Below are 23500 nucleotides of genomic sequence, written 5' to 3'. Positions count from 1 at the left end.
CTTTCTGTGTCCTCCCCCTAAAAGGCACATTCCATTGCCATTGTGAATTAAACTATGATATCCTTCTCATACAGCCTGTCCTGTACTTCAGTGACCGTGAACTTCTAGCAGAGCCGTTCAACAGACACTGCTGAACAAACCAATAGCTCTGATCCTACAGCTTCAGCCTTGCCACCTCCTGCCGCTGCACTGTGCCCCCCATCTCTCTTGCCTGATTGCACCCGTTCTATTCTGTGCACAACCCCCAGTATCGAGCCCACTCACCACACTGCTTCCTGCCCCCCCCCCCCCACAACCTTGACCCCTGTGGCTACCCTACAGCCTGTGGTTTCCCGCCTCTCCAACCGGCTTTAGAGCAGAAGGGAGTCCTATGGGCTTTAAAAATTCCTTATATGCCCCCTTCCCCATGCTGTTGCTTTGGCATCAGTCCCCGCTCTTCTGCTGGCTGGCAATCCCTCCTCCCCATCCCATCGGCTGAAGCTGTTCATTGGGGACATAAGCTGTCAGGATGGAAAGCGGTGGGGTTTGTAAACGTGTGTTTACCACACCCATTTTTTTCCTTGAATGGGCACAGTGAACAATCACTACTGATCTCTGCTGTGTCCATTCATCACTGGAGAATAGTAAAGAGTGTTTTACTATGCTTTAATCTGTGAATGAATAGGAATCTCTATACAGACTCCTATTCAGTCATGTACAATGCAGCTCAGGTTGCACAGAAAGGGAGTGTCTTCATTTCCTTTGTCTGTTTCAAAAAAGAGATATCAGGTACCTCACCAAAGACCGCCCCCCCCCCCCCCCAAAAGAAAAATTAATTTGTGATGTCCCCTGCATCCCTGTGCAGACAGTCCAAATGATGTCATTTGGGATGTAGCAACTGCACAAACACAGCCATTGTTCCAAATTTGATATCCATGTGGGTCTGGGTGCATGTCCCTGAGCTCTGTGTTTTGGAGTAGTACACCCACACGGATGTCAGATTGGGAGCAGCAGCTGTGCCGTGCAGTCGCTGTATCCCAATTGACATGAATAGGACTGCCTGCACAGGGATGCATGGAACACCTGTGCATTCCTGTGCAGGTAAACATGGCCCTCCATGAGCATACACTTTAGTATGCCCCATGTGAACAAGGCCTTAGCAGCAATTTAGCAGGAAGTTTGTGAGTTATGTTGTGTTTGTGTGTACTATTAACAATATTAGTGTAGTTTTAGTGAAAATAGTGATTTGATGAACATTTTCATAACTATTAAGGGGCCTAAAAAAGTCAGCACTTTTTTTTTTTTATTCTACAGGTCATTTGCTTTCAGAAAGTATATGGTTTGGGGGGGGGGGGGGCTTTTACAAAATTCTGAAAGCTGTAAGTAAAAAACTGTAACCTCTAGATTTTTTTTTGAGCAGATTGTTTTCATCTACAGTTTTGGTCACCTTCAGTTTTCAGCATTTCACAAAAAAAGCATAATTTAAAATTTACAATATTTGTTATGTACTAACTCAATACAGTTTTAGCTTTTATATTTGGTTGTATTTTAGCAGGAATTTTGTAAATTTTGACATGCATGTATTCAATTATAATGATTTTAGTGTACTTTTGGTTAAAATAGCGATTTGATAAACATTGCAAATATCTTGGGGTCTAAAAAATCTGTAGCACATTTTTTTGTTCTATATGTCATGTGTTTTCAGAAAAGATATGTTTTTTTTGGTGGGGGGAGGTCTTTTACAAATCCTGAAAGCTGTAAATAAAAATAACCTCAGATATTTATAATTATTTTGTTTTTATTTACTGTTTTGGGCTCCTTCAGTTTTCACCATTTCACAAAAAAGACTAATTTAAAATGTACAAATGTATATTTTTTTTAACTCAATACAGTTTTTATCCTTTATATTTAGTAGGAATTTAGCAGGAATTTTATACATTTTGCCATGTATGTATCCAATAATAATGGTTTTAGTGTATTGTTTTGATAAACACTTGCGCAAATATCACAGGGCCTAAAAAATCAGCAGCTCTGTCCTTTTTATTCTACTGGTCCTATGCTTTCAGAAAATGTATGGTCTGGGGGTCTTTTACTAACTAAAGGAAAAATAAAAAAGCAATGAAAAAATTGTAAAAATGGCCTAGCCACCTGGGTTTAAAGTGGAGCGCAGGGCCTGGCAGCCAAAATGTTATCACTTAGGAAGAGTTTTGAGTTCCTTGCAATATCACGGACACATGCAATTTTGTGGTATGTTTGGTATCCGTTTACTCAGTGCAACCTCATCTTTTATCAAACAAATGGATATTATATTGTGTGTATTTGCACTACAATATATTTTATTATATTTTTTCCTAAAAATTTGCGTTTGAAAAACAGCTGTGCAAATATTGTGCCACATAAAAAATTACAGCTATTATCTTTTTATTCTACAAAGTCTATATTTTCAGGAAATATACTGTATAATTTTCTGGAGGTTTAGGTAATTTTATGGCCAAAAATGAAGATTTTTACGTGTGCAAAGACCAGCAAGATTCACTATATTGCCAAAAGTATTGGGACGCCTGCCACGACACCCACATAAACTTTAATGGCTTCCCAGTCTTAGTCCATAGTGTTCAATACTGAGTTGGTCCACCCTTTTGCAGCTATAACAGCTTCAACTCTTCTGGGAAGGCTGTCCACAAGGTTTAGGAGGGTGTCTATGGGAAGGGTTCACCATTCTTCCTTAAGCACATTTGTGAGGTCAGGCACTGATGTTGGACAAGAAGGCCTGGCTTGCAGTCTCCACTCTAATTCATCCCAAAGATGGTCTGTCGAGTTGATGTCAGGACTGTCAGGTTCATCCACCCCAAACTCGCTCATCCATGTCTTTATGGACCTTGCTTTGTGCACTGGTGCTCAGTCATGTTGGAACAGGAAGGGGCCATCCCCAAACTGTTCTCACAAAGTTGGGAGCATAACATTGTCCAAAATGTCTTGGTATGCTGATGCCTTAAGATTTCCCATCACTGGAACCAGGGGGCCAAGCCCAACCCCTGAAAAAAAAAACCCACATCATCGAATTGCCTGACATAGAAGCGTGATTGGTCACTCCAGAGAACACGTCTCCACTGCTCTAGAGTCCAGTGGCGGTGTGCTTTAAACCATTGCATCCAACGCTTTGCATTTCACTTGGTGATACAAGGCTTGGATGCAGCTGCTCAGCCGTGGAAACCCATTCCATGAAGCTCTGTATGCACTGTTGTGCTATTCTGAAGGCCACACAAAGCTTGGAGGTCTTTAGCTATTGACTCTTTAGACAGTTGACAACGTCTGCACACTGTGCACTTCAGCATGTGTTCTGTCATTTTATGTGGCCTACCACTTTGTGGCTGAGCTGCTGTTGTTCCCAGTTGCTTCCACTTTGTTATAATACCACTAATAGTTGACCGTGGAATATTTAGTAGCAAGGAAATGTCACGGATGGACTTATTGTACAGGTGGCAACCTATGATGGTACTATGCTTGAATTCACTGAGCTCCTGAGAGCAACCCATTCTTTCACAAATGTTTGTAGAAGCAGTCTGCATGCCTAGGTGCTTGATTTTATATATCTGTGGCCATGGAGGTGATTGGGAACACCTGAATCCAATTATTTAGAAGGGTGTCCCAAAACTTTTGGCAATATAGTGTATATAGAAGCAGTGGGGATAACAAAGCAGCAGACTGCTGGGCTATGATTGAGTGGAGCTGCTGTTAAGTGTTTCAAAATAAACAAGAAACATTGTAGGCATTCATATGGTTACTTCTAGCAGCACTAAGGTCATTGGTTCCAATCCCAACCATGCACAAACCTGTCTGACGTGCGCATGTGGTGTTTGTGTGGGTTTCTTCTGGGTACTCCAGTTTCACACACTTCAAAGACATGATGGTAGGTTTATGTGTGTGTATATACTGTGTGTATGTGTGTATATATATATATATATATATATTTATTATGATAGAAATGTACTGTAGACAAGTCATTGTAAAAATGAAAATAAGTATAAACTCTAATACCATGTGAAGACCATTTTACAAGTTGGCACCAACTTCCAGCTCCTCATTAAGTCTTCATGGGACTAATTTGTGTGAATGTCCAGTAGATCTCTTGGTGGTATAACCTGTTGAATGTTTCAGCCTCAGACATGTCTTTAGATATGGATTCGATTAACCAGACCTACTGGAGACCCCCATGTTTATGGGAAAAATGTCTGAGGAGGCTACAAGCAAGATTACCTTTCTCTATGAGACTGCAGTGTTCCCCAAACCCCTTCCTTGGTGTTCTGATTACTCCTCAGTCATACAGTAAACCGCATTGGCAAAACATGCAATACATAAAAAAGTCAGTGAAGCAATTGTGGAGCAGAAAAAAGTTGGATATGTGAAACACTTTGCATTTTGGTGTCTGTAAAACTTTTTTGCTCATGCTGTATGTACTTGAATGTGACGCACGGTCTTTTCTACACTGATACATGCTGACAAGGTTGCTAAAACAAAAAAATATATATATTTTGTATGTTTAGACTCTGGCAAAGGTGGATCTCAACTTGCTCAGTAGTATTTTAATTTTTTGTTTGGTGCTTTGTGATGCATAAAAACCTGGGTCTGTTAGCAAAAGTGGCCCCAAATTAGGGTTTTGTAATACTATGGGACAATGTTTCAAAATAATATCCCCCATTTATGTGTATGTACAAATAAATTGTGTAATGAACCTATTTACAGAGGGAGCCTCTTTTTCTTTATTACTCCATCCTGATGCAGGAATAAGACATGTATGATGTATGTTGTCTAACACATAAGAGTGTTTTGCCTTATCAAGGAGGATATCACTCTGAGTGGTGTAATCCTTATCACAAATACAGTTTTTCCTAAGTGTAGGTCATTGTTATTGCAGTGCTTAACAAACAGCATTATCGAGGCATCTGAATCATCCAAAATGATGGTAATCTTTAATGTTCCTTCCATAAAACACCATATAAAGGATTGTGTTGCCAAACATAAAGGTTCTCCTAAAAACCCATAACTATGTTAGTGTTAATGGGCACAAAATGTGTGCATTGCTGACGTGAAGATAATTATTTTCAAAAATGTAGTAATAGTGTTCAAGACAGAATTATGTTCCCTTGAGCATAAACTTGACTTGGTAAAATGTACCCCCAAGCCCCTCTCTCTGCTCACTTCCTCTATTCAGACCACATGTTTACACACTTTTGTACCCCACTCTCTCTGCTATAGCCAACCCCCACCCTTCCTTCTGATTCCTTCTGTGCCCTTTTCCTCACACCAGAACCCCAGGGCAGGACCATTCTTCCATTACAATCCATAAGTCTGAGGTTGTGGATGGTAGTGGCCAAGTGGAGTGAGTACGGCCAGGCTAATGGCAAGGGACATATGTTTGGCTGCCAGGTGTAGCTCTGCATCAGGGGCAGATTGCGGAGTTGGAAATCGGGGTGCTTAGTAGGATGGGGCATATGGCCTTCTGCTCCCCCACCCCTTCCATCCCTGTACTAGCTCTACACACAGCCTTGCATTTGTACCAGGCACTGCAATGTAGGTGGAGGTGGTGAGCTCAGAACTCAGGAAGTCGCTCCATCTCCTCTGCTCTTCACTGCATTGTCCCAACTGAGGTCAGGCTTTGTTGATGTACATTTGGTGGAGCAAGGGCTTGGTTGGACAGCTTTTCTCAACCAAGATGCCATGGCACCCCTATGGACCTCAACCTGCATTCCAGTTGATAAAAGGCTGATTCAGAGAATAGTTGCATTCTTTTCTGGGGGAGAAATTAACTATATTCTGGTAACCACCTTCTTCTTCTCCTACAGTTTGAAGAATAACCACCTTACAGACAATTCTTCCATCTACCTGGTATCTGGAATAAGTCATAACCAGACATTGAGGACACTGAACCTGTCTGGGAACAATCTGGAGGGTCCTAATTTCAATATTCTGATGGCAGCTCTGATAACAAGCTGGATAGAGGAATTGGAGTGAGTATAACAGGACTGACCGAGACAATAATATTTAGGGAAAGTTTTATATCTAAACCATGTAAATAATATATAATGTATGGTAATGTCATCAAACTGTGTCTTTAGATATCAAATCTCAGACTCTAATTCTTGAATCTTATCCTGGTTGGGTCCATCACACCAAAATGATCTTTTCCTAAGGACTTATTAACTCCTTCACACCTACCATCTATATTTGAATGTCCTTCCAGCTAGTGCCTAGTGCTGAGAGAACATTTATCAACATTTATAAACAATTAAACTTTGCAGTTTCTGCACCCTCTGGCTTGAGGTGATTGTAGCCGTATTAGTGCATTTGCGACAGAAACAATTGAGTACTGTCCGTGATACTTTTTTTATTTGCACTAACATACAATTTTGAGGACAAGCTTTCAGGGTATGTCCCCTTCTTCAAGGTCTAAGCAGTACTATTAAAAATAACAAAGTTTAAGCAGAATGTTAGAATGGATTGAGAGAAAAAAAAAAAAAAAAGGCTACAGATAAGATACATCAAAAGTGAGGGGGGGAGGGGGGATACAACACTCACACAGAGGGGGTCAAGTTTTAGCTAATAGATAGTCATAAAGCTGTCGGATAGTGGTTGAGGAATCCCATGTCCAAATTAAGACCGTTATCTTTAGTGTCAAATAGAATTATCATTCTTAGTTCAAATGTTTTTCTTTCCTGGATGGATTTAAATTTTCCTTTCAGAACTAAAATATTGAGGTCTTCCATATTGTGGCCTGGTTGTGAGAAATGGTGTGCAGAGGTCATCTTCTTTATGTTCCTTGATGGTATGTCTGTGTAAATTCATCCGTGTTTGCAACCTCTGTCCTGTTTCACCAACATAAGATCCTTTGCTGCATTTTCTGCACTGGATAAGGTATACAACATTACTGGAGGTGCAGCTGTATGATCCGGAGATATTGAAGATCCCTTTTGAGTGTCTGACACTTTTTGATGGATTGATTTGGTTGCACAGTTTGCAGCGTTTCTTATTGCAAGGTTTGCTTCCATTATTTGTGGCATCATAATCAGAAGGAAGTTTCCTACTGATTAGTTTATTTCTGAGGTTGGGGGGTTGTCTGAAAGCCAGTATTGGGGGTTGCTGGAATATTTCTTTCAGAGTTCCATCCTCTGTTATGATGGGTTGTAAATCTTTGATTATTTTTCTTATCCCTTCTAGTGCCGGGTTGTATGTAGTTACTAGAGGTACACGGTTGTTTGTTTTTTTCTCTTTGTACTGAAGCAGATTTTCCCTTCGGGTTCTCAAGGCTGTGTTTATGCCGGTGTTGATAGTTTTGTCCTTGTAACCTTTCTTATGGAAGGCGTCTGCTAGTGTCCCGAGATGTGTATCTCTGTCTCTTGGGTCAGAACATACTCGGTGGTATCTGATGGCCTGACTGTGTATGATGGCACGTTTCGTGTGTTGGGGGTGAAAGCTAGAACTGTGGAGGTAGTTGCATCTGTCAGTGGGTTTCCTGTATATTGAGGTGTGAAGCGTATCATCCCTGATGTATACTGTGGTGTCTAGGAAGTTGACCTGTGTGTTTGAGTATTCCATTTTTAGTTTGATTGATGGATGAAAAGTGTTCATCAATGAGTAAAATTGTTTTAGATTTTCTTCACCTTCCGTCCATATGATGAAAATATCATCAATATAGCGAAAGTATCTGTATGGTTTTTGTTCCATGCTGTTCAGGAATTGTTCCTCCATGTCAGCCATAAATAAATTTGCATATTGGGGTGCCATTTTACTTCCCATCGCAGTGCCCATACATTGAAGATAGATGTCCTTATTGAAAGCAAAGTAGTTGTGTGTAAGTATGAATTCAATGAGCTGTGTAACATCCTCAGCAGTGTATTTGTTTGGTGAGGATGATAAGGATCTGTGACATGCAGCTAATCCATCCTTGTGAGGGATATTACTATACAGGGATACTACATCCATAGTCACTAGAAGTGTATTAGATGGTAATTGCTGGATGTTGTTGATCTTGTTCAGAAAGTCAGTTGTGTCTTGCAGGAAACTAGCAGTATTCATGACTAACGCTTTTAAAATTTTTTCTACAAAGCCTGAGATTTGTTCGGTGAGTGTATTCATACCTGTTATGATGGGTCTGCCTGGATTTCCTGGCTTGTGGACTTTGGGTAGCATGTAGAAGTCCCCGATTTCTGGATGATCCGGAATCGCATTTATAAGTTCTGAATGTAGGTGGGCTGGAAGTGTTTTAATGAGATTTTTTAATTGCTTTGTAAAGTCCTGGGTTGGATCATAATCCAGTTTTTTATAGTAGATGGCATTTTCCAGCTGCCTCTGGCCTTCTTGTATGTATTTGTTTGTATCCATCACAACAACTGCTCCCCCTTTGTCCGCTGGTTTGATGGTGATGGCCTGATTGTTGCGCAAATCGTGTATAGCCCTTCGCTCTAGTGGTGAAAGATTGTACAGAATTTTCTTTTGCTGGGTGGATATCAGGGATGTAGCTCGCAATCTGAAGCTATCAATATAGGTGTCCAGTTTGGGGTTGCGTCCTTGTGGAGGTGTGAAGCAGCTGTTCTTTTTCTTTGTGTAGCACTCCATTGTCCTAGGATTCCTTTCATTATTGTGGAAATATTCTTTGAGCCTTAGTCTCCTGAAGAAATCCTCCATATCTGACAATACTTGTAAATGATCCAATTTGGTGGTTGGGCAGAATGTAAGGCCTTTGGAGAGGATAGTTAATTCTGGTTCAGAAAGTTTATGATTTGACAAGTTGATGATTCCAAGTTCCTCTGTAATATCCACATTTTCAGTCGGGTCAGCATTTACACAAGGGATACCTTGGGATTCCCGATTAGATTCCAGGTCACTGATGGTAAGAGGTATAGATGTTGGGTTGCTTTTATGTTTAGGTTGTATCCAAAAGGTCTGCTCTTGGTGCAGCTTCTGAAGTTTTTTTTGTTTCCCATTCATGGCAAGTTTTTGTGTTTGTCTTTGTAAAGTTTCCAATTCATTCTTGATTTGGTTAATGTTGGTAGGGTCCAATGATGTTAGGGTTTCAAACAAAGACTGCTTCTGTATCCTGATAGTTACCCTTTTTCCATACAGTTTGTGAATGAGGTGATTCCTTAATCTCTCACTGGTGCGTCTGCAAAGTCCTTCTGCATAAGGAGAGTTGATTGTATTTACGCAAGGATTTTTAATCCGCAGGCCTTGTGGTATGAGATTCCTCTTTTTGCATCTTGAGAGAAAGAAAATATCACTGTTGATCTGTGTTTCCTTTGTGATTAGGTTGGTTAACTGCTTCTTTATGCGGCTATATGCAGTATCTTCCATTTTACTTGAGGTGATTGTAGCCGTATTAGTGCATTTGCGACAGAAACAATTGAGTACTGTCCGTGATACTTTTTTTATTTGCACTAACATACAATTTTGAGGACAAGCTTTCGGGGTATGTCCCCTTCTTCAAGGTCTAAGCAGTACTATTAAAAATCACAAAGTTTAAGCAGAATGTTAGAATGGATTGAGAGAAAAAAAAAAAGGCTACAGATAAGATACATCAAAAGTGAGGGGGGGAGGGGGGATACAACACTCACACAGAGGGGGTCAAGTTTTAGCTAATAGATAGTCATAAATCACAAAGGAAACACAGATCAACAGTGATATTTTCTTTCTCTCAAGATGCAAAAAGAGGAATCTCATACCACAAGGCCTGCCTCTGGGGATCTATTTAAACTCTATGGGGAAGCTGCAGACTGCTTTGGGGAGCTGGAAGATATGATCAGTTACCGCTCTGAGCGATTTACAGATCATATTCTGGGAATGCATAGCTGCAAATATTTCATAAAATATTTCCAGGGACACCTTTTTTTTTGCTGTCAATTGTAGATGGGAAATATATTTTAATTGGGGGTGTGGCTTTACAACAGACTTATCGTCAACCTAATGCCTTAAACTTTAAAGAGGAACTTCACTCTCTCAACCAACATGGACTATTACTAATCCTTATGCTGCTAGCATTAATAAATACGTAGAAAAGTATATAATATTTACTTGTTTTAACTTTTGTTTTTGTTTTGTATTCCTTCATGGTTTCCATGCCTTGGCAAATGGAGTCCTACATCCCAGGAGTTTTCAGGAGGGGGGGTTCAACTCAGCCAATGCCTGAGCTAAGGACAGATGGATTCCTGGAAGTAACTGCTACATGAATCATCTGCCCTTACTCAAGATGATCACTGCCACAAATGTCAGGAGGTGTTTTTTAACCACTTGCCCTGCTGAGGATTTACCCCCCTTCCTGACCAGGCTATTTTTTGCATTCTGGCACTGCATTACTTTAACTGACAATTGCACATGCAAGGCTACACCCAAATTAAATTTCCGTCCTTTTTTTTTTCCATGAGTCGATATTTCTTTCAGTGGTATTTAATCGCCTGTGCAGTTTTTATTTTTTTTCCACTATAAAAAAAGACCGACAATTTTGAGAAAACAATATTTTTGAATTTTTGCTATTAAACATGTCCAGTAAATTTTTTTTTTTAAAATCTAATTTTGTCAGAAATTTAGGCCAAAATGTATTCCTCTACATGTCTTTGCTAAAAAAAATCCCAATACGTAAATTAATTGATTTACGCGAACGTTAGAGCGTCTACAAATGGCAGGATTTAATGGGATTTTTTTCTTTTGTAATATATTTTTACTAGTAATGACGATCAGCAGCTTATAGCTGGACTGTGGCGGGCATTCTGACACTGGGGGGAACTGACTTGGTGCCACTGACATCCCTAGGGACACCAATACAGTGATCAGTGCTAAAAAGGGCACTAACACTGTACTAATGGCACTGGGCAGGAAGGGGTTAACATGAGGGGTGAACAAAGGGTTAACTGTGTGCTGGGTGTGGTTTACTTTTGGGCTGCATCCATGTGCTTCTCTGTAAGCACACTGCTTTGGATGGATGGCTGTGCTACCTTCATTTTGTAAAGCACTGGGCAAACTTTTAGTGCTATATAAATCCTGTATAATAATAATAATAATATTGGTGTGTTTACTCCTTTATATTAATCACTTTATAAAACTCCAGCAAACAAGTAAAATGTTATAAATGATTCCAATAAAGAGAAATTAGTTCCATGCATATAGAGAATGGTTATATTTATTCCTGGGGGAAAATTAATTTTCTTTTGATAGCATGCTTCTCTTCTTCCACAGTTTGTCATTTATTCAGCTAAAAGACCGTTCCTGCCCCCACCTGACATCTGTAATAAGAAATAACCAGACACTGAGGACACTGAACCTATCCATAAATAATCTGGAGGGTCCTCATTTCAGTGATCTGATGGCATCTCTGAGAAGAAGCCGGATCGAGAAGTTAGAGTGAGTATAATAGGACTGAATGAGACCATAATATTCAGCACTTGAATGCCTGAACCAACTCCACCACATAAGTGTTGGGTCACTGAAGCCATATGGATCCTCTGCTTCTTACTTATTCATTCTCCCAGTAAACATCAGGTCATAGAGGGATACAAGAACAAAAAAGTGTTTCCTGTGTATTAAAATATGTTCCTTTTTATTAAACATAAAACAGCATTTTCAAAGGTACAATTGTCATTGGCATTAGCACAGCTATACAGAGCAGGATGCGACTCGTGGCTTACTACTCACTACCTTGGATAAGTCAGGTTGCATGGGCCCTTCGATGAAGTCATTTTGACGTAACGCGTAGGCGGAGCACTACAAGCTTCACAGTACACAGAGCAGAGTTCTTATCAAGCTGCAACCGGATCTGTCTGAGAAAGTGAGCTGTCAGCTGGACTGGGTAGTGAGTGGTGAGCCGAGGGTTTGTATCTTGCTCTGTATAGCTGTGCTAAAGCTGATGATTGTATTTTTGAAATTGCTGTTTTATGTTAAAAAACAGAGACATATTTAGTACACAGAGAGCACTATTTTCTGTTCTTGTATTGTTCTATGGCCTGATGTTTATTGAGCGATTGAACAAGTTAGAAGGAGAAGAAACTGAGAGCCAATGCATAGCTGATCCTGGCTTTTAAAGGGAACAGTCATATTATGACCTTTTTAATCAAATTGTCTTTTATTAAAGTGAGAACCCATCTTTTACCCCTCTAACAGTGGTGGATATCTTGCAAGTATATTGAGATTCATATGGTACTTTGGGAATGAGAGTCCCCATATATTGTTGCAGCATGGACTGATTTATATATTTATGGACTGCTTTTGATATACACCCGTTTTTTTTTCATATGTACTGTATACTGAATACCATTTTGGAAAGTTATTATTTGTATGAGCAATATATATAGTACGTATGAGTGTAGACGGGGATTTTGAGTTTAAGATTTTTAGCGTGACACATTGGGTGAATAATTTGTAGAAGTATTGTCAACTTTGGGTGCTGCAGCTATTTCTTTGTGGTTTATTGGTGAGCGCGAAGATGACTGATTTATGATTTCAGACTGTAGTCTCCAATAGTAGTTACTATATGTTTCATGTTCTTTATAGCTAAGTTGACATTTAAACATATGACACACTACCTACCCTCTGTAGTATTAATTGTTGCTGCTTTCAGTTTCTTGGGCATCATTTGCTGAAAATGATCCTCCTTTGAGTACTGCTGTATGGCCATGCTGCTATCCCAGAAGGAATCACTAGTCCTTGGGAACCACAATTCCTGCCTGTCCCTATTACTTTGTAAGATCCTGGGAGATGTGTGCCTATCAGTCAACAAGTAGTTTATACTACTCCCTATAACTGCACACCTCAATATAGAGTTTGTATTGAAGTGAGGCTAACCTTTTAGTGTTTTGTACTATGGCTTACACTTTTTGTAGACCTAATATGTGGAGTTTACTTGGAGGGTTGATGCCTTCAATGTTGCACAGTCACCACAACAATGCTCCTTTGCCCAGCTGAGGTTCTACCTCAGATGTTCATGGCTGACATATGATAAGACCTGAGGCCTCCTGTCTTACTTCCCATACCTGTCTGCATGTTTTTATTTTGGTTAAAGTTATATCGGGACTCCTTATATTCTCAAGGTTTACATTTTTTTTGCTTTTACTTTATACTGCTATTAGTTTATATATTTATAGGTTTACCTCATACAACTAATAGGCACACTTCAGGACCTTTGTCAGGTGTACAGGCTTTGAGGCTCCCCACCCATGCTCTGCCACTTCTTCCATTTAAGATTGCCCTGGTTACTGGCTGGTATGGCACAGGTACGGTGAGATTTTCTCACTCTCCTATAATCTCCTCTGCTGCCTCTCTCATATTTTAGTCTGCCCCTTTTAAGTCTTTCCCGTATACATGCTGCTACTTTTTGATTTGAGCAGAACAGTTTTATTCTTGTTTCCTTTCTCCAACCCCTGCCCTATACTTTTTCATCCACCAGGTGGGAAACAGAAGTCTTCCCCGTGGTTTGCCCTCTCCATCAACCACACTGCTTGTACTTTCCTCCCTACTCTGTGGTGAATTTCTTGCTCACCCGTAACAACACTTACTCCTCATTACATCTTCCCATCTTCTAGCATTCTGATATCCTCAATCCGAATATTATCACTTAACTTTCATGGCCTTGCTAACCCACTAAAATGGAGATTGGTAGTTACTCACCGTAAGTGGAAAGCCCAAGTAGTACTTAACAATCTCCGTAAGTGGAAAGCCCAGGTAGTCTTCCTTCAAGAGATCCCCAGATAAGAAATCAAGGGCGTGAGTGTCTTCTTAACTCGCACTCAGGGGCGGACTGACAACTCATGGGGCCCCGGGCAATAGGGGATCATGGGGCCCCTGTGTCCTTGCCCAAACTCAAAAAAGCCTATGAAAAAGGTACCAGGGGCATCTCATGGGGCCCCCTAGTGACCCCTGCCCTCGGGCAGTGCCCGAGTTTCCAAATGGTCAGTCCGCCCCTGCTCACACTGTTTCTTGGACCCACATTGATACATATAGAGATACAAAGAGATGCTGTGTTTTAAGGTCAAGCTATGCACATCATACAGTGATCTTGGTAATGTGTACTTACCCAACCAAAATAAAATCTTCTGCTTCAAAACCATCTTAGATATTCTTTCTAATTTTATAGAAGGGATGTTAATTTTCCGAGGTGATTTTAATCTCACACTTGACCCACATCTGGACTCTACTAATCCTTTCTCTTATCTATCTACGGCAGCTAAGAAGTGCATTAAGCGCTGCACCATTTTGCATCAACTAATAGATATCTGGAGAATTCAGGATCCCACAGAATTGATTTATGTTGATTAACCCCTTCATGACCAGGGTCAAAACTAAACATAACGTGGAACTTTTATATCAATTCTAAAGGTTTTTTTTTTTAATTGAAAATAACAAACATGTCTGTACTTACCAACTGTGTGCAGTGGTTTTGAACAGAGCAGCCGGGATCCTCTTCTTCTCGGGTCCCCCGCAGGCTCTCCTGACCCCTCGCTTCTGTCGGGTGCTCCCACAGCAAGCAGCGTGCTATGGGGAAACACATAGCTTGGCTCCACCCACTCTCTCTCTCTTCTCATTGGCTGTGTTTGACAGCAGAGCAGCATGAGTCAATGGTTCCTGTTTGCTGTCTCAACCAATGAGGAGGCCTGGAACAAACAAAGCTGTTGTTCACATCTTTGGATCGCGATGAGGCTCAGGTAAGGTTTGGGGGGGGGTTGGCACTGCTGTACACAGAAGGTTTTTTCTACCTTCATGAATAGAATGCATGAAGGTGGAATACATTGAGCCTTTACAACCACTTTAAGCCCTGCTAGATCATATTATACTGGTCACTTTTTTGCAGGTATAGCTATGTAAAACATTAAAAATAAGTGCCTATACTGTTTAAAATCCAATATTACACTGTCTGACCCTGCTCTGAAAATGCTCAGCTGGTCTCTATTTTTCAGCACTTTGCCAAAAATGTAGTGATTGGTCTGCTGACAGCCTAAGGATTTACTACTGGTCAGGGGCTCTGGGCTTCAGCAAAATAGCAGCCTCCAACAAGCAGAAGCAGGGACAATGCTGGAGGCAATTTACAGCACACACTAATTTTAGTAGCATAATTATTAATGTGGAATGTATGTTCCTTGCTAAAGAACATAATTTTTAATCAATTTATTGTGGGTAAAATTCTGCTTTAACGCCCAAGCTCAATTTTGCAACATTGACAAACTACTTATTACTGCAACTACTTGGTGTATCCAGGGGGATTATATCTTCTTTTTTAAGGGCTGTTCTTGTCCAATTTTATTTAAAAGAAAGTTCCTTAAATCAAAATTATAGGGTTTCCCACGCAGGGGTTGTCAGCTTTTCTCTATCACAATGAAATACACATGGAGCCTCCTGGCTTACACTTGCACCACTTCTCTGGCCTTACACTTTAGGTCTTTGTCTCCCACAGACCATCTTCCTACACAACTCTGTGCACACAGCTAGCAGCACTTTACTGCTCTGGCTCCCACCTCTCTCCTAGCAGGAGCCCTCCTAACTCCTGGCAATGACCTGCTGTCCGCCAGGGTGGAGCCCAGAACCATGAGCAGGTTATTACTAAAAGCCCAGCACACAACTGACGAATTACTGTGCTCGCTGTTCACAAATCCACCCAATACTGGAGATTGCATCCCACCCAGGGCATTTTTATTTTATTTTCAGCTCTGTGCTACTTTAACTGGCAATTTCTTGTCATGCAACACTGTACACAAGTTAAATACTGCTACAGGGTGGCAGGGCTGCTCAAAATCACATGTGTATGTATACGTGATTTTGTATTTCCAGGCAGGGGGCAAAAGCGCCCTACCTGCGCTGCCATTGGCAGCTACAGCTGTCGATCACCAGGACTGGAGATTCCTTGTCGGCACCCAGCGATCACTGAGTATCACTGACAGGGGAGAGGTCTGTATGTAAACAATACAGATTTCTGCCGTCAGCTCCAGCATGCTGCATAGTAGAGCAATACAAAACAGTATAGTAAAACACACACACAGCACACAGTTAACCCTTTGATCACCCCAGATGTTAACCCCTTCCTGCCCAGTGTCATTAGTACAGTGTCAGTGCTTTTTAATAGCACTGATCACTGTATTAGTGTCACTGGGGATGTCAGTGACAGTCAGTTCCCACCCGTTTCAGAATGCCCGCTGCAGTCCCACTACAAGTCCCTGATCGCCGCCATTACTAGTATAAAAAAATCCAGTATATATACCACCATTTGTAGATGCTATAACTTTCATGTAAACCAATTAATTTACACGTATCTGGATTTTTTTAGTAAAGACATGGAGCACAATATATTTTGACCTAAATTTATGACAAAATTAGCTTTTTTTAAAAAAATTTTACTGGATATATTTTATAGGAAACTGTCAAAATATTTTTTTTTTCAAAATTGTTGGTCTTTTTTGTTTATAGCACAATAAGGCTAAGAGGCGATCAAATACCACCAAAAGAAAGCTCATTTGTGGGAAACAAAGAACATAAATTTAATTTGGGTCAGCATTACATGACCGTGCAATTATCAGTTAACAACTTCAAGTCCAGACACTTTCACCCCCCGCCCAGTCCAGGCCAATTTTCAGCTTTCAGTGCTATCACACTTTGAATGACAATTGCGCGGTCATGCAACACTGTACCCAAATAAATTTTTTAGCATTTTTTTGGGGACAGATAAAACTTTATTTTGGTGGTATTTATTCACTACTGGGATTTTAATATTTTTGCTATATAAATGAAAAACATTTTGAAAAAAAGTGTTTCTTATAAAATTTTGCAAATAAATAATCTTTCTTCATACATCTTGGCCAAAATGTATTCATCTTTTTTTTAGTACAAAAAAAAATACATTTTTATTGTATTGTATTTTTATTTTTTTTTGTATTTTTTTTTGTTTTTTTTAACATAGTGTCACCCTAGCAGTACAGTGTCACCCTAGCAATACAGTGTCACCATAGTGACACTGTACTACTTATGGGAGCTGATGAAGAATTTTTTTCTCTTTTTTTTACCACTGATTGCTTTTACACCCGTAAAGGCTGTAAACACAATTATTTCTCCTTCTCTCTGGCTGCATTCTTGCAGCCATTGAGAAATACTGAGAGCTGTGACTTGTCACAGCTTGTCACATGGTACAAGGCTGTTGTGAATAACCTTATACCATGTGACCTCTGTGATCATTCACAGATTTAAAAAATTAGTAAGCAATGATGTCAGGAAGTTACATCTTGTTTACTATTATTCATGTGATCACTGATTGGACACAGAGGTCCCTTACAGTGATTGGTGTTCCACTGTGTCCTCCGGACACAGCGGGCACCGATCGTGGTTCCGCAAAATCCCAGGGAGCGCGCACAGGCAATGGATGCAGGGGGACGTTTAAAACTCATTAATGTACATGGGCTGGACGGGAAGAAGTTAAAGTAACACAGCTCCGTATTTCAAAAAATGTCCTGGTCAGGAAAGGGGGTAAATCCTCTGGAGGGCAAGTCATTAATCACCACTGGGTTTTTTATTATTTGCTATATAAATGAAAAAATAACAAAAAAAGTTTGAAAAAGCACATTTGTCTTAGTTGCTGTTATAATGTTTTGCAAACAAATAATCTTTCTTCAAAAATTTAGACCAAAATGTAGTCTGCTACATTTCTTTGGTAAAAATAACCCAAATGATTGTATGTTTTGTCTGCATGAAAAGTCTACAAACTATGGTATGTATCTTTTAAAAATTGATCAATCTTGACATACTGATGGCCTATCCCATTTCCTGAGGCCATAAAATACCAGGATAGAACAAATACCTCCAAATGACCCCTTTTTGGAAAGTAGACAGTCCAAGCTATTTTAAAGTTATTTTTCACAACCTATTTTACTTACTGTCACCAGTGAGTACATCATATGACTGATGGGGCAGTGATCAGCAATACTGACTGGCAGGACTTTTTTTTCTCAGAGAATAGTTACAGGAACTCCCCCCTTCTGAGTCACTTCTTGTCTCTGCCCTCTCCTACCCACCTTTGAGCACAGTCCCTTGGTTCCACCCCTTACCCACCTCCTGTTACTGCTCCCTATAGAGAATACAGAGTCCAGTATCATTTTGTGGCACTAAGTAACTTGTATGGAATTTGTTAATGATAATAGTAAAAGCCATAAACTCGACAGCAACAGTATATTCCCCCAGCAACAATGGACCCCCACAGCAAAATACCACCACAGCAACAATAGACCCTCAGCAGGAGAAAGGAGTTCCTAATTCCGCTACATAGATCTTTAGTTATCATTAGAGGGATCACCAGCAGGAGAAGGGAGGTCCTGATTCCTCTATATAGATCTTTATCACTAGAGGAATCACCAGAAGAAGGAAAATGGTGGTGATTCCCCTATATAGATCTTTAGTGAGACCTGTGTCCAATTCTGGAGACCTCACTTCCAAAAAGATATTGAAAAGATAGAACAAATCCTGCTCACCACAGAAATCCAACCCTTCACGCTCTACCGATGGTCAACTCAGCATCCACAAACAAGGGTGCTTCTCGTCTCCAGGCCCATCACCGCAAGCCACCATGGACTGAACCGCGTCCATCAACTCCTCTTCTGCCACATACACCAGTCTGTGCAGCTTTTAGCCAGCGTTGATGCTATCACTCATGGTACCTTTTTCCCCTTCTTTTTTCTTTCTTTTTTCTTTCTTTTCCCCGCCTCACACTCAGATTCGGACGTTGTATACCCTTCTGTTAGCCCCCAAAGCTTATTATACCCTTTCTCTCCCTTTTTTGATATATGTGCTGGGAAGATCCCCCCCCCCCTTTTTTGTTGTTGGTTATGTTAACTTTTGAACTTTTGTTTCTTTTATTTCCTTGAGAGCTTATTGAACCTATTATTATACCGTTATTGATATTAGTTCACCGAGGTTGTATTTCGGATCATATATGGAAACCTTAGCTCTGGCGGCATGGGATACGACATCTTCACATCCCTATTGGTCCACCAGTGCAACCACTGCCGCCTGGGCTTAGGACCCCCTGAATTTTTCTAGAAAGTTTTTTTTGCCTGCTCTTCTCCCGGGATCCTATTACTGTATACCTATTTTTATGCTGTCATCCCCACGGACCGCGTATCTGTGCATCCTCCATTAGCCCCTGTGCTGTTGACCATTTAATAGCACTTGGGCTATTACTGCTCCCTGGACCTCCCTGATTTCGGATGTCCCCGGGGACCGCCTTTCAGACCTAGAATTGCCCCTCACACCCTTTTCCTGATACCTTTCTCTAATCGTATTCCCCCTCCCTCCCCTTCACATGACTCCATGACCTCACACAACCTATGTAATCTACCTGTCTTACACAGTGGCCATCAGGCTCCCGCTCAGCTGGCGATACCTTATTACCTAAAGCACTATACACTCTCCCCATGAGCTCGTTAAATATCCTCACCCTGAACGTTCAGGGTCTCAACATACCACAGAAACGTAACAAAGTCTTCCACTCTTTTGCATCACTTAAAGCTCATGTAGTCTGCCTGCAAGAGACACACTACACCCCCAATTCTACTCCCAAGTTCTTTGGCCCCCGTTGCCCTCAGGTCTACACGGCTTCAGCCTGAGCCAAATGCAGAGGGGTGCTCATCGCCTTCCACCGCACAACACCCTTTTAACCCTAAGTAATGAAATCAAAGACCCAGAGGGTCACTATCTCCTGCTAGTAGGACAACTCTTAGATATAAACGTCACCATTGCTACCTATTACGCCCCGAACCAAGGTCCCCTACCATTCCTCTCCCACTTACTATCGGTTATAGATCACCACAAGCGAGGTACTTTGCTTGTCTGTGGAGACTCAAATTGTACATTATATCCTTTTCTTGACAAATCTCCTCAACCTTCCCCCCTTCCTACCTCCAGGCAAACCCTCCAAGCCATACTACAGCGTCATTCTATGATAGATACCTGGAGGGAACTTAATCCAGTTAAACGCCAATACACTTTCTACTTTCACCCTCATAAGACCTTCTCTAGAATAGATCACATTCTCCTGTCAGCTCCTCTCCCCGGCTCTTGACCTCTGAAATACTTCCGATCCCTTGGTCAGATCATAGCGCCGTACTTACATCCATGGCCTCCCTAGCCCCTTCTCCTACTGATCCCTCCTGGATCATTAATGACAATCTACTGGCAAATCCAACCCACTGCTCAGAAATTGAGGCCGCTCTCAAAGATTATTATCTCTAAACCAAACACCTGAAATTTCTCCCCTCCTATTATGGGAAGCGCATAAACCAGTTCTACAAGGTTTCTGCATTAGCAAAGCATCCTTTTTAAATAAGGTAAAACGACAGCAACGTCTCTCTCTTGCGCAAACTTACAACCAATCCCATCAAGCCTTCCAAGCGACCCCTACATCAGCCAATCGTGAAGCTCTAGAACGATGTCGATTAGCTCTTGATCTTTTCCTCACAGACCAGGCAGAGCTCTCACTTCGTAGATCCAGACACAAATACTATACAAAAGCAAATAAACCCAGTACCTTTTTAGCTCTATCGCTTCGCAGGCTTGATCAGATAACTAGACCTATTAGAATACGCACCTCATCTGGCAATCTCACTAGTAATCCAGAACGCATCCTACACATTTTTCACAAACATCTTTCACAACTTTATTCTCTCTCCACACCCTTCGACCCCTCCTAGGCAGACACCCTCCTGACCTCCATCTCCTTCCCGAAACTTTCGGAGCACCAACTGGCAGCATTAGAACAACCTATCACCCAAACCGAAACCTTAAACGCTATTAAGTATTTAAAGCTTCGTAAACGCCCAGGACCAGATGGCTTTTCCACCACATACTACAAAAAATTTGCCCATCTCCTCATGCCCATCCCTACTAATGCTTTTAATGCCGTACTATCGGGCCATACCTTCAACCTAGAAAAAGTACAAGCTAACATCTCAATGATCCCAAAACCAAACTCCGATGACACGCAATGGTCCAATTACAGGCCAATCTCTCTTCTCAACATTGATATCAAACTACTAGCCAAAATTCTTTCCACGCGCCTTAATTTGTATATAGGCTCTCTAATTCATAATGACCAAGTGGGCTTTATTCCGACTCGACAAGCCGGAGATAACGTCAGACGCAAAACTATCTTGGCACATATTGCTAAATCGCGCAACATTCCTGCCGGTTTCCTGTCCTTAGACATCCGGAAAGCATTTGATACAGTTTCATGGCCATACCTGCACTACATTCTATGCTGTTGGGGCTTTGGCCCTCACTTCTTAACCTGGATCTTCTCACTATATCAAGAGCCCTCAGCTAGAATTAGATACCTAGGACACAGGTCTGCTCAATTTCCAATTTCCCGTGGCACGAGACAGGGCTGCCCCCTCTCTCCTTTACTCTTTGCTTTGGCCATAGAACCATTGGCCCTTCTAATTAGAGCTAATCCGGATGTCCGGGGACTTGAGATAGGTGGCTTTCATCACAAGTTATGCCTCTTTGCGGATGACGTCCTACTTTTTTTCACTTCTCCCTTGACTTCCTCTCCTTCTCTCCTCCGGCTTCTTGAGAGGTTTGGCTCACTCTCTGGCCTTATAATAAATCCACACAAATCAATGGCACTTAACATCTCCCTCCCCCCTACAGAATTGGCCCACCTGAAACTGATTCTTCCATTTCCCTGGTCACACCATATTCCTTTTTTGGGAATCAAACTGACCCCCAACATATCAGATCTTTATGCAGCTAACTATACCCCAATGCTAACCCATCTCATTGCTCTTATGACCAAATGGTCCTCCCTACCACTCGTGTGGCTAGGCAGAATTGCAGTCGTAAAGATGTTGATCCTCCCCAAAATTTTATACTTATTCAGAGTTCTCCCAATCCCAGTACCCTCCAATTACCTTTGCATATTACAACGTCACATTTTCTCCTACGTCTGGGGCACTGTCCGCCTATGCATACCCCGCTCCACCTTACACCGCTCCAAGCTCAATGGTGATCTTGGTCTCCCCAATATCGGCAAGTATTACCAGGCAGCACACTTAGCACAGCTGCCAAAATACCATGCGACTTACGAAATCCCTCAATGGGTTGTCCTTGAATCCATAGAATGTGATTCCTTATCCATTGCCAACTTACTTTGGTTAAGGCCAATAGACCGCCGCTCGATAACTAATCCCATCACCTCTCACTTTTTATCAATATGGGACAAACTGAAATCTCGCTATCTCCTTCAATCATTACATAACCCCTTGCTCTCATATCTCCAGAACCCAGCCTTTCCCCCAGCATGGTTATCGCCACACTCATTCAATATATGGACCTCTGCTAACCTGCTCCGCACTCATCATTTTCTCCAGAAGAACAAGTTTAAATCCTTCGCCTCATTACGAGAAACATATAGCCTCCCGGCTTCCGAAATATTCAGATACTTGCAACTACAACACTTTTATGCTCCCTACACAATAATAACTAACCACCCTTACACCATGTCTCCCTTTGAACGGGCTTGCCATAAAGACCCCCATAGATGCGGCCCTATCTCCTGCCTATATTCCCTTCTCACAACTTCGGCCACCACATCCCCTCCTTCATATACCCACAGGTGGGAAACGGACCTAGATAGGTAATTTGACCCATCTGATTGGGACCACATCTGGGCCAACACGATATCGTCCTCTCAGAATATTATAGCCTTGAAAACCAACTATAAAGTTTTAACTCGTTGGTATTTAGTCCCAACGAGAATTGCAAAATACACCCCTAACTACTCCCCCAATTGCTTTAAAGGCTGTCCCGAACCGGGAACACATTACATTTGGTGGGACTGCCCATTAGCTCAAGCCTTCTGGGCTGATGTTTTTAACATGCTATCCAAACTCAGCACAATCACGATCCCACCTTCTCCGATAACAGCTCTACTTAACCTACGCCCTCCTAGCATAACCAATTCAAACTCATCCTACAAGTCACCACAGCAGCCAAGCAGGTCATAGCAAAATCCTGGAAATCCTCCTCTCTAAGCATTGCTGCTGTTAAAACTAGAGTAACACAAGCCATGATACATGCAAAGGTGGAAGCCACAATCCTAGATACTATCCCCAAATTTTTGGCTCTTTGGAACCCTTGGGTAGAGTGTTTTCTCCCGACAAATTTTGACGAATCACTTCTTCTTCCTTGATATGCAAACTTTAGACACTATTCTGGTACCACATCACACTGTGCACACGTATTACCACATTCTTCCCTGCCTATCGTGGAGTCATTCTTCTCGACCTTCTTACCTTCCCCCCCGCCCCCATCCTCCCCTGTTTACCCTTACCCTCCACGCAGCTCTGGAGAGTCTTTACCCCCACTAGTCAAACTCTTACTGATATTTTATTACCTTCTGCTAACAATTTTCACTCCTTTGATACCATAAGAAATGCTACATTGTTTTCTTGACTTTCTCTCCCCCTCATTATACGGACATTGATACTGTGATTATTGTTTCCTGTGTTTCGCT

General features: G+C 41.4%; 1 protein-coding gene across 1 annotated transcript in view; it reads left to right on the top strand.

Annotated features, from left to right (window-relative positions):
* LOC149452290 (NACHT, LRR and PYD domains-containing protein 3-like) overlaps positions 1–23500 on the top strand; it is a 92271-nt gene that overhangs the window by 53946 nt on the left and 14825 nt on the right. Inside the window, exons 9-10 of the mRNA XM_089689586.1 lie at positions 5823–5987; positions 11203–11367. Of these exons, the coding sequence (XP_089545712.1) occupies positions 5823–5987; positions 11203–11367 (330 nt within the window). The remainder of the gene's footprint in view (positions 1–5822; positions 5988–11202; positions 11368–23500) is intronic.

The sequence above is a fragment of the Staurois parvus genome, unplaced genomic scaffold (genome assembly GCF_062004578.1).
Source record: "Staurois parvus isolate SC_StPar_1 unplaced genomic scaffold, SC_StPar_1.0 ptg000486l, whole genome shotgun sequence".
Lineage (NCBI taxonomy): Eukaryota > Metazoa > Chordata > Amphibia > Anura > Ranidae > Staurois > Staurois parvus.
This window is presented reverse-complemented; position numbering and strand designations above follow the sequence as displayed.